The sequence below is a fragment of the Danio aesculapii genome, chromosome 8 (genome assembly GCF_903798145.1).
Source record: "Danio aesculapii chromosome 8, fDanAes4.1, whole genome shotgun sequence".
Lineage (NCBI taxonomy): Eukaryota > Metazoa > Chordata > Actinopteri > Cypriniformes > Danionidae > Danio > Danio aesculapii.
Genome location: NC_079442.1, coordinates 39,245,740 through 39,268,224, shown reverse-complemented (window position 1 = coordinate 39,268,224; position 22,485 = coordinate 39,245,740). Strand labels below are relative to the sequence as shown.

General features: G+C 36.2%; 1 protein-coding gene across 1 annotated transcript; it reads right to left on the bottom strand.

Annotated features, from left to right (window-relative positions):
* Positions 1 to 745: 745 nt before the first annotated feature.
* Positions 746 to 20,954, bottom strand: LOC130234139 (differentially expressed in FDCP 6 homolog). Its single transcript, XM_056464423.1, has 8 exons — positions 20,552 to 20,954; positions 18,090 to 18,230; positions 13,824 to 14,003; positions 10,256 to 10,483; positions 8,010 to 8,156; positions 5,132 to 5,240; positions 2,226 to 2,524; positions 746 to 916 (listed from the first exon to the last, which is right to left on the bottom strand). The coding sequence occupies exons 1-8, from the start codon at positions 20,645 to 20,647 to the stop codon at positions 746 to 748; spliced, it is 1,371 nt and encodes a 456-aa protein (XP_056320398.1). The 5' UTR covers positions 20,648 to 20,954.
* Positions 20,955 to 22,485: the final 1,531 nt, after the last annotated feature.

Here is a 22,485-nt window from a genome sequence, read left to right as displayed (position 1 = left end):
CTTTCTTTCATGGTGGGCTCAGTGGTTAGCACTGTCTCCTCACAGCAAGAAGGTCGCTGGTTCGAGCTCCGGTTGGGTCAATTGGCATTTCTGTGTGGAGTTTAGATGTTCTCCCCCGTGTTTGCGTGGGTTTCCTCTGGGTGCTCTGGTTTCCCCCACAAGTCCAAAGACATGCGCTATAGGTGAATTGAATAAACTAAATTGTCCATAGTGTATGGATGTTTCCCAGTGCTGGGTTGCGGTAAAAGGCATCCGCTGTGTAAAAACATATGCTGAATAAGTTGCTGGTTTATTCCGCTGTGGCGACCCCGGATAAATAAAGGGACTAAGCCAAAGTAAAATGAATGAATGAATCTTTTTCATCCATTATATTCAATGTGGTATCAGACTTCTGCATTCATTTGTACGCATTTAAATGCAACAGGTATTTTGTTTACAAAAGCGGTTCGCATGTACGTATTGTATAGCGAATAGATTTGAAACAGAAGTAGAGTGTGATTGTCTTTAGTAAATAGAAACAGAATTTACTTTTCCTCTTAGAGTGCATTCACACATTTTCATTTTCCTGAATAAACATATTTATGTTAAAAGAGCCTGTTCCTGTGCACGACTTCCTCTGGTTACTTCCTCTTGATTAATTCCTCCCTAACCGGACACAATTTAATACTGATGAACTTTTAGACTATGATGTTTCTCAGCCCACTGAACATGTGTGTATTACTCAACAGTGTTTGCGTGCTGCTGCTCACCGAGCTTGTGCGTAGCGGAAGGCTTCTTCGTCCTGTCTAGCTTTGATTTCCTGCTGTAACGCATCCTCTAGCCGCTGCTGCATGGCTTCCAGTTCTCTGATACGCGTTCTCTGTTTTTCAGCTTCAGCCTCCTTTAGCGCCATCTCTGCCTGCATGCTCGCTCGTGCCTGCACACACACACACACACACACACACACACACACACACACCCACACACACACACACACACACACACACACACACACAGAAATCTTTATCTTTAAACCAGAAATTTATTTAAATTGCTTTTGATTTACTCACTCAGTTCCTGGATTTGAAGTGATCTGAACTGAGATAGCTAACACGAGGCAGACATGTTGTATTTAAATGTAAGGAAGCAAATATTTGATTAATTGAAATTCATGTAGTCAAGTTTTTAATTTGTGGAAGTACATTTGAATGGAGACATTGAAAAGTCTTGTTTGAATGTTTTGGACCAAAAACATACAAATAAAAAATGATGACAAAAAGTCATGACAACAAATGTTTTAATGTTACTTTCGAGGTTAATCAGATGAATCAGAATAAACTATTTTATTCATATTTTTAGTTAGTGTGACTGGTGTATGTTGAAATTACTAGAAATTGTGGATTTGGAGTTGGATTGGATTCAACTAAAAAATTTTGGTTGATTTTTTTCCAGTGCATGTATGGGGCTTACTAAAGGAAAGAACTATGACTAAATAGACAATTGATAGACTAAGCAAAAAATAGATAGACAGACGGACAGACGGACAGACAGACAGACAGACATATGGAACTAGACATACAGATAGACTGACAGATAGATAAAACAGACAGATTTATAGAACAACAGACAGACAGATAGAACAACAGCGAGATAGAACAACAGACAGAGAGATAGAACGACAGATATAGAACAACAGCGAGAAATGGAACAACAGTGAGATACATAAAACAACAGACAGAGCAGAGCAGAGATAGATAGAACAACTGACAGATTGATAGAACAACAGACAGATAGAATATCAGCCAGATAGATAGATTAACAGACAGCTAGACAGAACAACGAAGAGATTGAACAACTGACAAATAGATAGAACAACAGACAGAGAGATAGAACAACAGCCAGATAGATAGATCAACAGACAGATAGATAGAACAACAGACAGAGAAATAGAACAACATCCAGATAGATAGAACACCAGACAGATTGATACAACAACAGACAGACACATAGATAAACAACAGAGAGAGTGACAGAACAACAGACAGATAGAACAACAAATAGATATAACAACAAATAGACAGACAGACAGACAGACAGAACAACTGACAAAGAGATAGAACAAACAGAGATAGAACAGACAGAAAGGACAACTGAAAGAGAGAGAGGACGGACAGGACGGACAGACAGACAGACAGATAGATAGATAGATAGATAAACAGACAGATAGACAGACAGACAGAACTCACCTCCTCAGCCTCTTTGAGCTGGATCTCCAGGGCCTGATGAAGCAGTTCGTGTTGTTGTCGCCTGCGCTGTTCGTCTTGCTCCAGCATGGCCTGCGCTTGCCTCTGCGCCTCCTTCAGCAGCTCAAGCTCTGCCATCTTCCTCTCCCGCTCCTCCTGCAAGGCCCGTAAACGCTGCAGCTCCTGCTCCTTCGCCTCCCGTCTCTTCTCCCTCTGTTCCCGTTGATCACGGCGTTTCAGCTTCAGGTCCTTATGAAGAGATGTTTTACCCTCCACATACAGCCGGATTGCAGTTTGGATAGCTGGTGCAAAAAGTTAAAAATAAAACATGGTTCATAAACACATATACCATAATTCATAAATGCATGAGGAAAGTATTCCAAGAACTTCATTTATACATAATTGTGTAAACCTTTTAAATCTATTTATGCAAGATGCAAATGTGTGAGCATTTGGGAAATATTTTTCCTTATTACTTCTGAATGTATGAATTGTGATGTGCATTTATGAATTGGAGTTGTGCATTTATGAATTGTGCTGTGCAATTATGAATTTTATGAATGCAAATGTATTATTTTTGAGACTGATCTGGCTCCAAAGTTTTAATCAGTTAAAAGATTTGAATATAGTATAGATATTAGCAGCTGTAGAAATAATATGTAGTATGTTAAATTCTATGAGAAATTCTTTGCCCTTCATATTTGGGGGCAAAATTGACGCAGCTCCATATTTCACACAATAGATTAATTAAGAAGAAGCATTTAAAGAGCCCCTATTATGAGTTTTTGAAAATTATCTTCTATGCAGTGTGTAACACAGCTCTAAGTGAAGTGAAATAGCCAGCTAAGGCTTAAATCTGAAAGGGCACCGTGTTTAAAACTATTGATTCATCTATAAAAGAGTCGACTCGAAGTGGTTTGAAAAGAAACGTCACAGTAATCTTGAGCCGTGCTGGCGTGACATTGATATTAAACTCAAGCCCCGCCCAATTGTTGCACACCCACAGAGCCAGGAAAATTGAAACCCCGGCCTCGCCCGCAAACACAGTAGAAAGAAAAAGAGGAAGACACTGTAGCAGATCCCGGTTAAATCAAGTCGCTTAGACGCTGTGCTCTAAAGTGTGAGGGAAAGTTGGTGTTATTTTCCCTACCCAAAGATGAGGCTCTGAAGAGTCAGTGGTTAAAGTTTAATTTTGCAATAATAGCATTATAGCCCCAGCCTTGTGCCACGTTCCTGTCATTTTTCTGATGAGTGCTTCAGCAATCTACACACTTACAATGGGGGATTCATCGGCCGTTTGTTAGAGGAAGAATCAGAAAAGACTATTGATAAATGGGACTTTGTCAGAGCTTGACAGGAACTTTACAGTAAACAGTTCATGGATCAGTTCCATCCTCCATTTCACAAGTGTAAGTAACTTCAGTGCGATTAAAATGGTGGCCTCTTTGTTTTCACCAGCTTGCAAATTATGTATTTAATTGTGTTTTGTTTCTTGTAACTGCTTGTTTCTTGTTAGCACATTAAGATGTGCTTAACAAATAGTTTGTGACGCATCACATGCTCTCCACAAGGAATATGAGTTGTTACCTTCGGGGAAAAGGTTCAGAGCACTTTGCTGTAGATTAAACAGATATAAGAATTCTTTTTATCCTATGAGTATTAAGCTATTAAATAATAGTGGTGGTTTAGACAGAGTATCTGTTTTTGCTTATTTACGTGTATATATATATGGAGAGAGGCATGTAACTTTTATTGAAATACATATTTGTTTTTTGTAGGTTGTATTGTTTTTTGTTTTGTTTTGTTTTTCCATGTTTGTGATGACTGCAGCCGAGGACAAGAATTTCCCTAACTGGGACAAAAATTTTTTTACCTTACCTTGTACTACATCTGGTTAACTCTTTATATTCTCATATCGTGTCTAAAGCCAGGTTGAAAGCGCGACGCTGACTACTTGCTGATGAGCCGTGCTGGGCATTTCTCTCGGTCTCGCGCTGAACGCAACCGACAAAACGCAACAGACTTGCTCATCAGACCAATCCACGCAGATTAACATCGCGCTAAGGGAGGGGTTTGGGAACAAATGAATTGCTGAATGAATCATACGGGAGTCGCTGGGATAATTAGTTGAAAATAAATGCATATTACAAGACAATGAACGTGTTTTTTGACCTTGCATGCATATCAGACTAATGTTGGAGACCTCTAAAACCAAAATATGACCTTTTTTAATGCATAATAAGAACTCTTCAAAAACCTTGTCCTTTTTGGTTTCATTATTGTTTAACTAACAAATATCAGTCACAAAGTTTATTAATTCAATTATGTTAAACTCTGTAATCCAACGGATGGTTATTTTATATGCAATTAAAAATAAATAATAAATGCTACATTTAAGAAGTTGTTTTGAGGTGATATGTTTTTAACGCTTGCTATAGTCTTTGTTGCAGGTCATTTATATTATGCTGAAGTTTTAAAAAGACCATCTTATTATAATCATGATATTCTAGACATTTTTAAATCAATTCTATGATCCACAAGGTGAAAGTTAACAAGGTAAAGTCCATCACACTTTGAAAGAAAAAAAAAAAAGCTTTTCCTGTTTGCAGTTTCATTTTAGAAGGTCTCACGAAACATCGAGTGAGTAAAAGTTCAACCTTCGAAATGTCATAGGTTTCCCCTGACAAGGCATTACACCAGAAAACCACAGTGATGAGACGACAATTAAAAAACAAATATGTTTAAATAAGTTTAAATAGCAACATCTGCAAAATGTAAAGATTACAGCAGTGACTGATTGAGGGAAATCAGGGAAAATAATCACCTCTTTATAGTTTATACAGTCATATTTGAAGTAAAATAAACGACCTCACAAATGACTAATAAGCCAAATGATATTGTGTGCAGACCTGTAGTCCACTCCTGCCTCTGTTTGGTGTCTGATGCGCTGAGTTCATAAGTCTTGGTGAGCGTCTTTAGACAGAACATACACCTCTTCCCATCTCTGTCAGGAAGAACCTTCAACATAAAGCAATATTACATACATAATTACAGCATCATTACATTCATTACAGTAGCCAATAGTGTCTGGATGCAGCCTTGATTATACAAGCTGAAACTGCATGTATCGCAGTGTCAGACACTTGCACTCAAAGGTGCTTGTGACATCACCGTGAAGGGTAGGGTTCGGTATCTGCATTAAAAAGCATTGCATGCAGCTCAGTTTGTAACTGCACCAGGTCTCAACTTGAAATCTGTGACACACACTAGGGGTCACTAAAGATTTAAAGGGGGTCAGTCTATTTTTATCTTTCAGTATTAAGCATATTTCTTCCAGCATTTCTGCTTTTCTATAAGCACCAACTACTATCAGAAAGTGGATTTACAATTGGATATTTAGAGTTATTGTTCAGACCATAGACTGAATCACTCAAAAGCAAACATTACACTGAGCTTTAATGCACTATTGCAAATATAAACAAAAAGAAATGTATTTTCAACTCTAAAAACACACAAATTGTCAAAATTTAATTTTACATTTTTGTCTGCTAGGATTTTTTTGAAGGAACACTCCACTTTATTTGGAAAATAGGCTCATTTTACAACTCCCCTAGAGCTAAGGAGTTTTGAATACATTCAGCTGCTATCAGTGTCTGGTGGAAGCACTTTTAGCTTATCTTAGCATAGTTTATTGAATTGGATTAGACCATTAGCATCTCACTCAAAATGACGAAAGAGTTTCGACAAAGACACTAGAATACACAAGACATGTCACTCGTATAGTTTTAAATAGGGGTAAGTGTAACGGTCAATATGCCGAATGAAGCCCCGAATTCTGGTACAGGAGCCAATCATCGATCGCTATAGGCTGACAATTCTCAGGGGGAGTTTCTGCAGATTTTGTGTGATTCAAACATTTAGAAATAAAACTAAAGGGACTGTTGTTGTTTCATTTTATTGTTGTTTCCTAATACAACATTTAAAAAAGCTTAGTAAGCTTGGCTAGCATTTTGGAGAATTTGATGTTTCTCCAGTCAGACAGAATGCCTGAGCATACTGCCCAAGAGGCGTTTCAAAGATGGCCGCCAAGTGAAATGACTTGTCTTAAAGAGACTTTGGTTTCAATCATTTTCTCATTTAAAGCTCGACTCTTCTAAAGTTACATTGTGTACTGAAAACAATGGAAAAGTTGCTATTTTCTAGACTGATATGGCAAGGAACTATACCAGGGGTGGGCAATTAATTTGTCCAAGGGACCACAAAAAAATAAATAAATAAAAATCTGTGAAACTGTTATATAAACATTCATAAAAACTGTAACGTTTAAAAAAAAGAATCAATTTTACACAAAAACTATTTTAAAGACCAGCATCACAATATCAACTTCACATAAATGCCACGGGGTTGTCTGTTTTATTGCCTTACCTTAGTTAATTTTTATTTTTTTATTTATTTATTCAATAAATAAGTCGGTAGCACGCAGTGGGTAGCACGTTCGCCTCACAGCAAGAAGGTCGCTTGTTCAAGCCCCTGCTGGGTCAGTTGGCGTTTAAGTGTGGAGTTTGCATGTTCTCCCTGTATTCATGTGGGTTTCTTCCGGGTGCTCCGGTTTCCCCACAAGTCCAAAGACATGTGGTATAGGTGAATTGGGAAGGCTAAATTGTCCGTAGTGTATGTATTTGGATGTTTCCCAGTGATTAGTTGCTGCTGGAAGGGCATCCGCTGTGTAAACCATATGCAGGATAAGTTGGCGGTTCATTCCTCTGTGGCGACCCCGGATTAATAAAGGGACTAAGCCGAAAAGAAAATGACTGAATGTTCAGTGAGAGAATTCTAGCCTGTGTTGGGATAAACAGGAGCACTGAAGTCAGGTTGAACGTGAGGTGGATATGTGATGTAATGATCATCACTGAGAGAGGATCTGTATCGTTAATCTGAGATAATTAGTCTACTTTTATTACTGTGTAATTCCATACAAAGTGTGAAGCTGCCTAGTTGGTTCCTGCCACATGACTCATTGTGATTCGCTTCCTATTTGCGCTCTGACTCTGAGCATCTCCATTTGAAATAACAAAACTGAGTGCGTAAAAGATGCTAAATGTGAAAGTGCCCTTATGTTGACTCGCAATATCAGACCTGTGCATTGCAAGGCCCTGTTTGCGGTTGAATTTAAATAAAATAAGTACTTTAAGTGGCCTGATTAAAGAAGTCCAGCGGGCCGCATATGGCCAACAGTCCGTAAAATGCCCAGGGCCTGAACTATACTGTCATTCCAGCATAATAGTCAAGGAACTTTTCTGCTGTACCATGGCTGTAGCACGTGCAATGATATCACACAGCAGCTAAAAATAGTGCCAAGCACCAAGCCCTACTCTTGAACCACCATTTAAAATCTGCATAGTATCATTGCCCTGCTGCAGCTAAAAACTCTTTAGTAATTTTTTTGAGCGAAATGCTAATGGTCTAATCTGATTCAATTATCTATGCTAAGCTAAGAATCAGTAAATGGATTAAAAAAAAGGGTGAAATTAGGGGCAGTTGTAAAATAAGCCTATTTTTAAATGGAGTGTTCCTTTAAGGTGTGAGGGTCATTAAGGGTTAAATTTTTTTTTTTAAATAGTGGTCTCCTGGAAAAAAAAACCTAACCTTTTTTTTGCAAATTAATTGTCCGAGAAGGAAACAGCTCATCAACCACATTGCCAATAAGCAACTATTAATGCTGACAAGCCTCGTGTCTCACACACGTCAAGGCCACTGATACCATTTCTAACCACATTATCACCTTACCTCTACACAACAGTTTCCATCCAGTTGAATGTTGCCTTTGTGGTCCTTGCGGTCTTCGCTGGTGAAGTATAATAAAGTGCTGGGTCTCAGGGTGAACCAGCGCTCTGTCCAGTTTCTCCTCAGCTGACCTTTCTTCCACAGGTATCCCTGAGTCAAGAAGCATGATTTATTGAATAAATCAAATACACCCATAGACACTTACAGATGTGCACACAGTTTTTGAATGTTCTTAGTAACTCGAATACAGCTATTTTATATTAGTGTCATACACTCACCGGCCACTTTATTAGGTACACCTGTCCAACTGCTTGTTAATGCAAATTTCTAATCAGCCAATCACACAGCAGTACTCAATGCCTTTAGGCATGTAGACATGGTCAGGATTATGTGCTGCAGCTCAAACAGAGCATTAGAATGGTAAAGAAAGCTGATTTAAGTGACTTTGAACGTGGCATGGTTGGTGCCAGACGAGCTGGTCTGAGTATGCTGATCTACTGGGATTTTTTTTTACTGCTGATCTACTGGGACTTTTACACACAATAATCTCAAGGGTTTACAGAGAATGGTCCAAAAATGAGAAAATATCCAGTGAGCGGCAGTTCTATGGGCACAAATGCCTTGTTGATGCCAGAGGTCAGACGAGAATGGCCAGACTGGTTCTAGCTGATAGAAAGGCAACAGTAACTCAAATAATCACTCGTTACAACCGAGGTACGCAGAAGAGCATCTCTGAACACACAATGTCTAACCTTGAGGCAGATGGGCTACAGCAGCAGAAGACCACACCGGGTGCCGCTCCTGTCAGCTAAGAACAGGAAACTGAGGCTACAATTCACACAGGCTCAACAAAATTGGACAATAGAAGATTGGAAAACGTTTCCTGGTCTGATGAGTTTTGATTTCTGCTGCCACACATGGATGGTAGGGTCAGAATTTGCCAATCAACAACATGAAAGCATGGATCCATCCTGCCTTGTATCAACGATTCAGGCTGCTGGTGGTGGTGTAATGGTGTGGGGGATATTTTCCTGGCACACTTTGGGCCCATTAGTACCAACTGAACATCGTGTCAATGCCACAGCCTACCTGAGTAATATTGCTGACCATGTCCATCCCTTTATGACCACAGTGTAGCCATCTTCTGATGGCTACTTCTAGCAGGATAATGCACCATGTCATAAAGCGTGAATCCACTCAAACTGGTTTCTTGAACATGACAATGAGTTCACTTTAATGGCCTCCACAGTCACCAGATCTCAATCCAAACGAGCACCTTTGGGATGTGGTGGAATGGGAGATTTGCATCATGGATGTGGAGCCGACAAATCTGCAGCAACTGTGATGCTATCATGTCAATATGGACCAAAACCTCTGAGGAATATTTCCAGTATCTTGTTGAATCTATGCCACGAAGGATTAAGGCAGTTCTGAAGGCAAAAGGGGGTACTAGTAAGGTGTACCTAATAAAGTGGCCAGTATTTATATTTAGAGGCCACTTGATGATTCTCTGGATTTACTGAATTTAAAATATAAAATATTCATAATAGTTTTACTCAATAAAAGATCTAATACATTTATTAAAGTTCTAATCTAATTTATTTACCAAGGTTATTTCCCCAAATATTGATCTGAAATTAAAATGTTTGCTTTGTAAACATGAATACAAACATGTCTGAAAACACGACACCTTTTTTTGTCATTTTATGCATAAAATAAAATAAAATAAATTCTATTTTTGGAAGAAACATCATCAGTAGTCTACAGAATAAAATAAAAATGACATTTTACTCGGAAACACAACTATAAAAATTGTAAAACCACAGAAACTGAATTTTCAAGTGGTATCTTTTTGTGTGCGTTTTGTGTGCATGTGCTGTTCCATTGAATTATCCATTCATTTATTCATTCATTTTCCTTCGGTTTAGTCTCTTATTTATCAGGGCTCGCCACAGCGGAATGAACCGCCAACTATTCCGACATATGTTTTACACAGTGGATGCAGTTCCAAAAAGGCTGAGCACAGATGTTCTAACATTAACAATTATATTAAAATATAATAAATGATTCTTTGGCACCACATTTAATTTAGTTAAAATGTTCTTAAATTGTATTAAACAATTCACAATCAATTTTTTCTTTTTATGATTTTTTTTTTTACAGTTTTCTTTTTTAGTTTTTTTTTACAGTAAAAAAACAAACAAAATACAGATCAATAAAAATATGAATACAAACAAATAACGCTATACCTCTTTCAGCACATCGCCCACTATTTCCCGATACACCTCCTCAATAGCCATGCTGATGGTTTCTTTGGCAATGCTCCGCGTGAGTTTCCCAGAATTCATCATTTCCAAAAATGTCCACACAGTGAAGCCATTCTGCTGAACAGAATCTTGGGAAATGAAGTCCTCCAGTTCTACATAGTTTAGCTCAACACTCATGGCCATGCAGAACTTTTTGAGCAAATATTCAACCTGTGAAAAAAAAGCTAAAACTTTTAGTGAGAGATTCTGTGACGATAAGAACAGGCGCTGCTTTTATCAACCAACCAACCCACAAATATTGATTTAAAAATGCTGGATTGTGCTTAAAATGCTTCAAATAATTAAAAATGTTTATATTTCAAATTACACAACACAATAATTGGGATTGTTCTTATTTTAAACTAGCATTTTTTTATGTGTACATCAAAATAATGCTTGATTTTTATTTTAAATATTGCAAGTACTAACTGTACTGGAGCATGTTTTACTCCATTCTGTCTAACTTCTCTTGTGTGAAACCGTCACAAGTTACATATACCAACAGTTGCAAAATGAGGCACAGGAAATCAACCGAGCAGTAAGACAAGAAATGGCACAAGGGTGGTGGGAAAATGAGCACATTCAGCACAGATGCATCAAAGAGAGATAGAAAATGACAGGTTATTTTTAACCATGTAAAAACAGTTCCTAAAGTGTTTGCAAAACCTTCAATATCACTTTATCAGTTAAATGTATAATGCAGTTTAGTGCTCACTGTATCTGCAGTGACAGCAATACCACTACTGTTTCCTGACAACAACTATTTAAAGAGCAGGGTAAACTGCATAAAGCAGTGTTTATTAATTCTCAATTAAAGGCAGACAAAATGAAGATTAACATGAGAAATTACTAGCAGATTCGGATTTAATCATTTTGTCAGAAACTAAAATACTTGAAGGTTTTTAACCAAAAATGTTGAAATCGGGATTAGTAAGAGTTTAAAGTCTTAGAAGCAAGCTGTCTTCTGCTCAGCAAAGGCAGCATCTATTTGATTAGAGCAAAAATAAAAACAGTAGCATGCTAATTTATTATAGCAATTTAAAGAAACTGTTTTTTGTGAAAATATTTTAAAATAAACTGAATTTACGTTATTAAAATACGCACTTTTAGCATCATAGAAAGCTGAAAATAATAAAGCTGGTAGCCCTGTGGTTAACAACAAGGTCTGACGTGATTTACAAGTTTTCACAAATAAACAGTCAACAGACAGATGATGGTACAAAACCCATACTATTTTAATACTTTTTAGTGCTCCCAAAATGTATTTAGACACTTAAGTCATACCTAGAAACGTCGTTTCTAGGTGAAAACAAGAATTGAAACCACATAAAAATGAGTCTTTTTTTCCCCTTTGGAACTAACTTTACATTTCTGAGCCACTTTTACAATGACTTTAAACCAGCTACTTCCATTTTTGAGACTGTATGAAGTCAGTGAAATAGTGCATTCAAAAGAAATAACTGTTGTGTCTAAATAGGTTTTCATTTTGAACAATATATCGTAATTCTCTGAATGTCTTGTTATAATTCAAACCAGGTTGTCTGTTAGGGTTAAATAACGATGAGTATAGCCAAATTAACAATATTTATGTAGCATTTATATTAATTAGCTACATTTTAAATGCTCAATTTGTTAGGTAAGGCACTAGACCAGGGGTGCTCAAACTTTTTCTTATGAAGGGCCAAAAATGTAATTGTTTGATGGCTGTGGGACAAATGTAAATATGCCAAACTGTATTATATTAAAGTTGCCGTGGGTAATTTCCTAATTTATTTCATATAATTTAAAAACAAGCAGAAAAACCACTTTAATAATATTAGCAGTTTATTAACATTATACTTTTTTACATTTTATAAAAAATGTTCATGTTCGCCAATGTCTCCTGTATTGTCTTCTATCTGTTGAATGAAAGTATGTACATTTAAAATAAATCTGACTCATTTCCAACATTTACTTGAAACATTCATTTAAAGTTAGCTTTTTTGTTCTCCGTCTCTTCCCAGATGGGATGGTGGGCCAAATTAAAGTTTGACATGGGCCAACTTTGGCCCACAGGCCCTAGTTTGGGCATCCCTGCACTAGACACAGTCGAACATTAATTAGGGTTTGTGGTAAAAATGCATCCAAATAAATCTAAATAGCTTATTTTTTGTTAACTTAATTTCATATCCACAAAAGTACATTTCATAAATATAAAACTTTGTTTTAAGATTTAAAATGAATCTGTATTTTGAGTCCATTGAGGGATCAACAAACATAAAAGCAATAAGGACTTTGATGAAGGACTTGGCATTCTTTTTTGGATTAAATGTTTGAAGAGACCTGGACTGTTCAGAGAATCTGTTGTTAATGTTTTTCAAGCATTCATAAACGTTTAATGTTGTGTAGGCGGTTTGTTACGGATTGCATTTGATCTTACAACCAATCACATGTGTTTTCTGTTGAGTTTAGGAACGCAGTAGCCAATCACAGGCGTTTAGACAAACACCGTTAAACGGTTTGTTGATTGCGCGGCATCACTGAACGGAATTTCGCGCGCGTCTGATCTGTCATCGAAAAACATAGTAACGTTACCGAATTACCAAAATTACGTAAGTATGATTTTCCAATACACAGCTTCAGCGACTAAACCGGTTGTTTTGGCATATTTCGCGGTAGACTAACACCATGATATAGCCTACCGACATATGTTTTGTCTGTGTTACCAGAATACGACATCGATGTTACCAGTACAACCCTTCCTCCGACACAAACATTTTTATTTGTATTGCTAACGTTATTTGACATTAAAAGCATATTTACAACATTAAGAGTAATAATAGATGATGGTTTTTCCATTACGGTGAAAGTTTATATTTATGGTTGATTAAAAAGATAAATTTTATGGAATTTATTTGAGGTAAAATACAACAAAGATACGGTTAAAATGAAAATGCTAAACATTAGCCCATGCATGCTAAAAAAGCTAATCAATACCAGGGTAAATACACCCCCTTCCCTTATGAAAATTAACTATTTATGATAGTACAAATATAGTAACATATTTTAGCGCATTAAACCCTACCATTTTTGAAACCAGATTTATTACAAATACAATACTGCTATGGGTTGTGCAGTAAAACCATGGTTAATTTGTGGTTTGTTTCATTTGTAAAAATAGAAAATATAACCCTGCTAGGAACGAACATGAACATGAAAGTTTTAAATAAATAAATGCGGTGAAAATATTTTACAACTGAATGCATTGACAAATGTAAACAACCGGCACCTTGTTGCTAAGTGCTACCCAGATGCAAATCGTTTTGATTTTAAATGGTACATTTAGAAGTGTGGATTAATTTTCCAATAACATTTGGAGCCACTATTTAACCATCCAAGTAATGAAACATCTCTTGCCTCACTGCACACAGGCTTATGATTATTTAAAGCATTAAAAAATCTATTCAAATGACTAAATGAGATATTATTATTTTATGTACAGACACAAGAAGTCATCCCTCATGATTCTCACCTCATCAGGGATCATGACCAGAGGATATCGGTCCTCCGAGAGAAATATGAACAGGCACCAGAGGCGGAAGGCGTCTTTAGCAGGTAAAATACTCTTTCCCTCGGGTCGATAGTTCTTCTTGGCAGTAAGAGTCCAGCAGAGCTCATCCACATTCTCTTTGACAAACGTGCCTTCCACCACCTTACAGACAGCAGACAAACACTTAGTGAGAAACCATGCCACATTATCGAGAAATAAAAGCGCATTAATGATAACAACAACAAAACATACTGCCCCTAAAACATTCACTTACTAATTCACTTTCTAAAACTGCTACATTCAGGTCCTCTTTACAAACCTGGTATTAGGACACGCTTTGGATAATGAGATATACATCTGCTGTTTTAATTAGTCTCTTTTGTCCACTTTCAAATACTGATAACTCCTCTATTTGGAAGGCGATAAACACAAGTCCTGATATGATTTATTTGTAAGCCTGATTACAAAAACCAAACAAAGAAATAACTGCAGAAAACAAGGAAAATGCAAGAAAATAGTCAAAGGCACTGATTCAAACCCTTATGACCAGCAGCATGAATGTGAAGTGAATTGCAATACAAAAATTATGTTCTTAATTATTTCAATTATCAGATAACATAATTAATAATATATTTCAATTCACTTTATTTGTATAGCGCTTTTACAATGTAGATTGTGTCAAAGCAGCTTCACATAAAAGATCATGGTAAATAGACATTTTATGTGATTAATGTTGTATATGGTTGTCCACTGTATACCCAACACCATAACCTATTTTGATTATAATGTACTAATGAGCATCTTTTGTAAGATGCTTTGTAGAGCTGCACGATTTTATTGCCGTTTCTCAAACATATGGTAAAAGAACAATAATATTATGTGCAGGTCTACTGTTGGTGAAAATGCAAAAATTTGTATAAACTTTGAATGGTGGACCTGAACAGACTTTAAATTTGTCCTGGTCATTAATGCACAGTAAAGTGATGACATCAGAGTACAACCAGTAATAATTCTGAAGTTGATTTATTATGTTTGAGACATTTGCTTGCAATCTGTCATTGACAACATTTTTAGACCTGTTTTTTCACTGGTAAAATCAGACAATTGTCATTATCAGATTCTCTTTTGCATTATATTCAACATTACATAAACTGGAGTGGTTATACTGACACTGTTAAACATTTATTTTCATGCACAACAATTTGTGTTCGCCATGAAAGAAAAAACATATCAAATGCCTGTCGCGATCATAAATTTAAAATGCCATATGATTATTTAAATGATGTGCGCACTTTCAGTTTAATTTTCACTGTTAAGTGCGATTCGTACTTCCTCCGCAGCTCCCAAACGATCACACAAACTGCATGTTATTTACAACTTTATTACCTGTTATTCACAGCCTATGCAGGCTCTGTTAACTACAGTAGACTTTATTTACAGGCGTGCGCCCTCCCTCTCTGTGGTAACCAGTGTTGCCAGACGTACGATAATTATCGTATTTGTACAATAATTTCGACCTCTGTACGATGTACGATCAATAAGGAGAAAACTTTTATAAATGTAAGATAATTTCAGAATTTTAGGGCAGTAATTTCATTGTATTCTTCGGGCTTCTTATTGATTTAGCTGCATCTTGTCTGTACTGTCTTTGAGGAGAGGGTGGAGTTAGGCACGTTTTCTATCTCATCTTATGTTCATCTTCTCAGCCAATCAACGTGGAGAATGGCCCTCTCTCACGAGTTAACGCTCCTGCTGCGTGTGCCCGTGGTTAGGTCAGTAGTATTCAGTTTGAGGTCGACCTTTTAAGCAATAATGTTAAAACAATTAGTGCTGTAAAGGAAGGTGAGAAGGAAAGGGGAGTTTTTCCTTGATGTTCTCGTTTTTTCCCCCCATTCAAATGCGAACATGTGAACGTGTTTTTTTTCAAAATTAATCTCATCAAAACAAAGCATGCACACCTCAGAGTGTGTTAAAAATTCGGGAGGGTGCACTGCTAGCACTATTTTGCAGTCCTTGACGGCATCCAATTTGTACAGCAAAATAAATCCCTCAACATCTGGCAACATGCAACATTCGATGGTAGTAACTCAGAGGTGGAGTTTGAACCTTCCCACTAAGGTATGCCTAGTTTTTTTAATGTATTGTGGTAATTTGCACATTGCATCAAAACACTATGTGTCTAGATAATAGCTGTATACTCTCTGTTTGACTCGTGTACGATAATTTTCCTCCAAATATGATAATTTTGAAGTTCTGGTACGATACTTTGCCATTTCTAATCTGGCAACACTGATGGTAACTGCTCACGGTCGGCTCGCGTCACGTGTGATTTTGAGGCCGCGAATATATTATTACATGAAGAGAGAAATTACATTTTTGGATGAATTATACCTTATAAATACAGTATGCAACTCATTCAACACCATTTGAAGGTGTCTATGTTGCTAAGCGTATATAAAACAATGTGAAGACCGCAGCCGCTTTTGCTTCTCTCCTGAACTTGAAAATATGATTGGCAGAATCTTAAAAATGCTGGATTAAGATAGTCTAGGGGATCGAATAGAGATCGCAATCTTTTTTCGATTAATCCTGTGGCTCTAATGCTTTGGAACAATAGTTACGAAAAGTGCTATAGATGTACTTGAATTGACCTGTGTAAATAATAAATAATTTAATGGCTGACAACGTATACTTGAATCACCCTAAAATAGCGATTTCAGACAACAACGTTTAAATCCATCTGGTTCAAAAACATATTCCATAATGTTTACACAATGAATTACAGAATGAAGCATTCATGAATCTCAAGACGTGTATAAAAGGAGGTCAGAGCCAGCTCCAAGTGGGCTGTACAAACCTGGAGTTTTCGTTGATTTAATGATTGGGATCTACACTTACACCAACCCTAAACCCAGTCCACCTGTGGCAGTTCCTGCCACTTAGAAGTCTCCGGGCTTCAGCGATACCAACTTGGAAATCTCTGGAAGTGGTCAGAAGTGAACCTACAAATGAAGTCAAGCCTATATTCCCTTTAAGACTATCCACACAATGAATCTTTGCATAAAAACATGATATGCAGCATTAAGGAATGGAGTGCTAACTTGCTACAGTAAAGAGAAGCTTGGAACACTTGTCCTGTCTTTAAACTCTTCTGATTGGTCCACTGCTTTGGAATGGACATTGATGAGTGGCGCTGTATGCAAAAGTTTAAATTCCTTTCATTTGACATGGCATTTTAAAACACAACACTCACATGTGAGGCACTGCAAAAGACACAAGTGTAACATGACAAAAGTGTCACACACATCCATCAGTTTCGGTGTCCAGCCTAGACACCCTCATGCTTTATGCAGTGCTTTTTTTCAAGCCAATTCTGAATTCAGAGTCTCACGTTTTTAGAAGCAAATAAAAATGGTGTCAGAATTGACCCCAAATTAATTAGCAATTTGCACCATTCAATCTTTAAAAATGACTAGGTTTTTGTAAGTAGGTCAGAAAGTGCAAGCATTTGAGATGCGTGCAAACCATAAAAATGCTGAGTGGCTCTGGAGGAGGACAGTGAACTTCAGATAACACACGGCTCATATCTGCAAGTTACTCAAACCACACATGAAAAGACTGAACAGCCCAGATGTGTATGTGCAACACAGAATGACTCTTTCCTGCTGTGTATGTGACAGACAACTGTAGTTCAGTTTCATTCACACAACAGATTTGTGATTGGTTGTTAGTCTTGTATTGACTGAAAAACTCACAATAAAATAAATAATATTTGTTGAAAAAAGAAAAACGGGTTTAAAACGATGAAATCTCATTGATGTTAAAAGGACAGTTAACCCAAAAATGGAAGATTCTGCCATCATTTACTCACCCTTCACTTGTTTCAGTCCTTTATGAGTCTCTTTGTCCTGTCAACATAAAAGATATTTTGAAAACTATTGAAAACCTGTAACCATTGACTTCCATTGTATTAGTTTATGCAATGGAAGTCAATGGTTACAGTTTTTCAGCCTTCTGTAAAATATCTTCTTATGTGTTCAACAGAAGAAATAAACTAATAAAGGTTTGAAACCACTTGAGGGTGAGTAAATAGTAAGTACATTTTCATTTTTATCTCTAAGTTAGATAAAGATGGCTGCCATAAAAGTGAAGAATATACAGTTTTTGAGTGCTAGATGAACTGTACAGTCATGCACAAACAACATATAAACATATAAAGCCACTGTCTGAAAACCAAAGAGAGCATACCTTGTCCAGGATGTATTTGTTGAGGTAGGGCATGTACCCCTGGCTGGACACGGGACCATCGTCATCATCTCTGAAATGTTCCTCAAGAGCCGCCGCTTCATGTGGGATTTTCAAAACTGTGTACAGATTATGAGATAAGACCTGCAGAGCAACAGGTGTGTGTTAAATTAGACGTTTCATATGCACTACACTTTTATTACTCAAGACCAGGCAAAATGTTTGGAAACAATCTATTTCAATGTTTTAAAAAAGTCTTTCTGCTCATCAAGGCTGTATTTATTGGATCAAAAATATTGTGAAATGTTATTTAAATTTTGAATTACTTTTCAAAATCATTATTGCAGTGTTGAGGGTCACACAATCCTTAAGAAATTATTCTAGCATGCAGATTTGGCTGTTTTATGTTATCATTAGCATATAATTGTTAATAAAGGTTCTTAGCACTGATGAAACCTGTAGTTCTGCTTTGTTTTACTTTTTTTTGTGAATTCTGATCTATAGAAAGTTCAAAATAGCAATGTTATTTTTTCTTCTGTAACATTGTAGATTGTTTACAGTCACATCGGATCATTTTAATTTGTCTTTAATAAAAAGGTAATAATAGTTAAAATGTAAATATAATGATATTGTATCATGGTTTCTAAAACCATGGATCAGCACAACTTTAACACTGCTGATGTAAGAAATGGTTCTTAAGCATCATATCACAATATTAGAATAATTTATGATAGATCATGTCAGAAAATTCGGTTTTGAATCACAGAAATAAATAAACATTTATAAATAAATGCAGCTTTGGTGAGCCGATATGACTTCTTTCTAAATATGTGACTGGTAATGTACAATAAAAATAATTAAGTGTATAAACCATTTTTACTTAAATTTACAATTACAAAGAAATAACAAGAAACATTAGGGAAAAAAAAAGATGTCAAAGAATGAAAGAGGAGATTGCCTTGGAAAAAAGCTAAAGCAGTACACTAATGTCAGGCTGGGCATTCTCTAGCTTTGATTGCAGTGTGTATTGGTTGTGGCCAGTGTTACTCTTTTGTGTTCAATTGTGTTCTCTACAATTGTTTTCCCATCAAGGGTTGCATTGATCTGTGGCTGAGATCTTGCATTAATGCAAAACTCAAACCAGTTTGTAAAGTTGACGCCAGCTTTTTTCCATTGTTTATATGGTTTAGACATGGTTTGCTCCCCAAACCATTTTCACAACCTCTATAAAGTTGCATACATAAGTTAGCTTTGAGAGAAAGAATGGTTAGCAACAATGCATGCCACAAACACAATTAGCATTGAAATAATGATCCTATCATTAACTCTTTTTTAATTAAAATCCAGCTGGCAACTTTTTCAAATAAAACCATTTTGAAGAATAACATGGCACGGCATTTATGTGCAAGTCAACTGGTCACCATTTCTTTTAAAATTTCCAGTCTTTTAAAACGGTTTCTTGCAGCACATCTGCATTCTGATTTTCAACTCTTCAGCATAAATAATTCAAGCATTATTGCTACCTTGAAAAAGTAGCAAGCAGATCAGAAGTAGAGGCCTGTTTATCCCTATTACACAGAGGTTTGATGAAATCCACAATCATGGGATTGCAAGTTATATTTATTTACCTTAAAATATTTTAAGGACCATCAGAATAGCCCTCCGGCTAAAGTAGAGCTGGATTGGACTTCTCTAAGTAGGCTCTAACTTCTCTAAATGTTTCTTTAAAATGACGGTGTGGACTAGAGATGAGTAGACCAAACCAAGGTGTTATGAAGACATAGATCTCACTACACACATCCGGTGGCCACCATTCTCAAAGATGATGATATAAAGCTGACCGGTTTAAGTCCATTTACACTTCATACTCACAAACGTCCACTGGTCAGAGATGACCAAATACAACAGGTCATCTTGAGGGATACGGACTGGACTAAACACATTTATGGGACTTTTATACACATTTATACACCCATGCAAAAAAGTTTGTACATAAAAAAACAAGATGTATTGGAGATGCAAATGTTTGATGAATACGTAATTTAGCAAAACTAAATGAGAAACCACAAGACTGCAATCCAAAATGGCAAATTATTATATTAAGAATGACATGGATAATATAAAATAAAAAAAACATTAATTATAGAATTCAGCTTTAGCATGAAAAAACAAAAACAGGTTTCTTTAGGTTGGCTGGTGTGTAAATAGGCAAGTAAAAAAACTGTGCCCTAGATATTTAGACCATGTGGGACTTGATGATTTGATCACACAGGAAACACATTGCAGGCAGTTCAAGCAACTTCATAGAAAGGACAAAAAATATATACTTTTTTTACTGATCCTTTCGCATTGAGGAATATCTTCGATTACTTTTAAGAGAGCTAAAAATCAGCCTCCTACGGAAGCCTAATTTTCAGCCTCTCATCACGGTTTCATCATAGTGCATTAATAGATTTGCAGCTCACCTTGAGTTGAGACTTGGAAACCTTTCCACTCTTCTCCACATCCAGAGCTGTGAAAGCATACCAAATGGACTTGAGCAGTTCTGAGCGCAAGTCCATGACTGCAGCAATTTTACTCTTCGTTTTCCCTTTTTTCACTGCCTTCTCTATCTCTTGCTGTCGTTCAGGGCCTCCCACACCCAGAGCACAAGAGTTCGTCCTTCAGCAGGCAAATCACACCCCCTGCTGGACCAAAACTCAAGCTAAACCCAATGAACTTCATGTTTACAAATGAACTGAAACCAGAAGACACTTAAGAGGAAGACAAAATAAACATAAATTGTTGCTCTGTGGAAAGTTGTGTTAAACTCTGGACTGCAACAAACAAAAGAGGTTCAAATCCGCTTTCTAAATTGATATATAGTCCTCGCTTGGGTTTATTTATATGCACTGAAAGAGGAAGCCACTGTTTGGCACTGAAGGAAGTTAAATTCACCAAAATAACTAAATTGGTAAATTATTGATAATGAAGATAATTAATTAATGCTCACTCTGATAGAAAAAGAGTTTCCATAAATTAAGCTGTAAATCAAAGTCATACATATGTACACAAATAAGTTTAGCAAACGTAAAAACATAAAAAAAAAATACTACAAATAATAATAGAAAGAATAGCAATATTTAAAAAAACAATAAAATGTACACAATAAATAATAATGAAAACACCAAATAAATCACCTACACAATTTACAGAAAGAAAAAAAAATTATATATATATACACACACACATTAAACATTTGGTGTACCAGATGTCATTTAAACATTTACTTAAATGTATATAAAATGAGAACAATTGTGCTCAAAATGAAAATAATGTAATAGTGGGGTAAAATGACAACATTCTTGATATTTTTGGGGGGGGAAAATCAGTTTATATAGTGCAAACACTATAAAATGTATGTAAATACATATAGCACACGTTGGTTTTCCTACCAAAGTAGGGCTGCACAATATATCGTTTCTGCATTGATATCACAATGTGATCATTAGTAATAGTCACATCATGAGCATATGCAATGTTGAGTCTGGATAATAATTTAGCATTTTGCATGTATTTTTTGAGGGTTCTGGCTGGGAGCGTTTTTAAAGCATTCAGGCCTAAGAAATTGTATCGTTTGTAACTTTGACAAATTAATAATGATTTAATTGTTTATAAAATGAAGACTGCAGTATTTTTAATTACTGTACAATTACTGTACATTTGAATACAGTTCAACTCATTGGAAAACAACCAAACACTGTTTATTTAATTGGTATATTTTTCTTTATTGAATTTATCTACGCTTGTAGATTGTTTCTTATATTTTAAGCATATGCACTCCTGTACAGAACCATCCCAATCAATCTAAAATGATCAATTCTTTCCAAATAGTTATTTAACTCATCTTGTGAAATTGTATTTATATATAGCAGAATAAAAATATATTGCAATGTTTTCCAATGTCGTGCAGCCCTACCCCAAAGTATTCAAATATGGATTAAAACGAAAAAGTAGAGATGCTCCCATCGATCGGTATTGGTCGCTAATCACATTTCACGATTCAATCTGTACTCGATGATCTGGCTGATCTTATGAACTGATCGCAAGTGTTTGTTTACAAGTTTTCAAGCAGAGAAGATGCACGTGCATGCCCGGGTTATACATCAGCAGCGTTACAACACATGAGCAAGGTTTCCGAATTTCATTGGTTTTTTTTTTGTTACCATTTTTTAATGTTTTATTAATTAATTTTGTAAAGCTGCTACTGAACATGTACGCAACATCCTTAATTTTTTTTAGGTAAGGCGAGATCTCATATTTAAAGGGTACTTGTGCTTATGCAATGGCAAAATTATATAAAGCGTGAAGAGTCAGAATCCGCAATCGGTACCCAGTATCGGCTGCAAAAATTCTGATT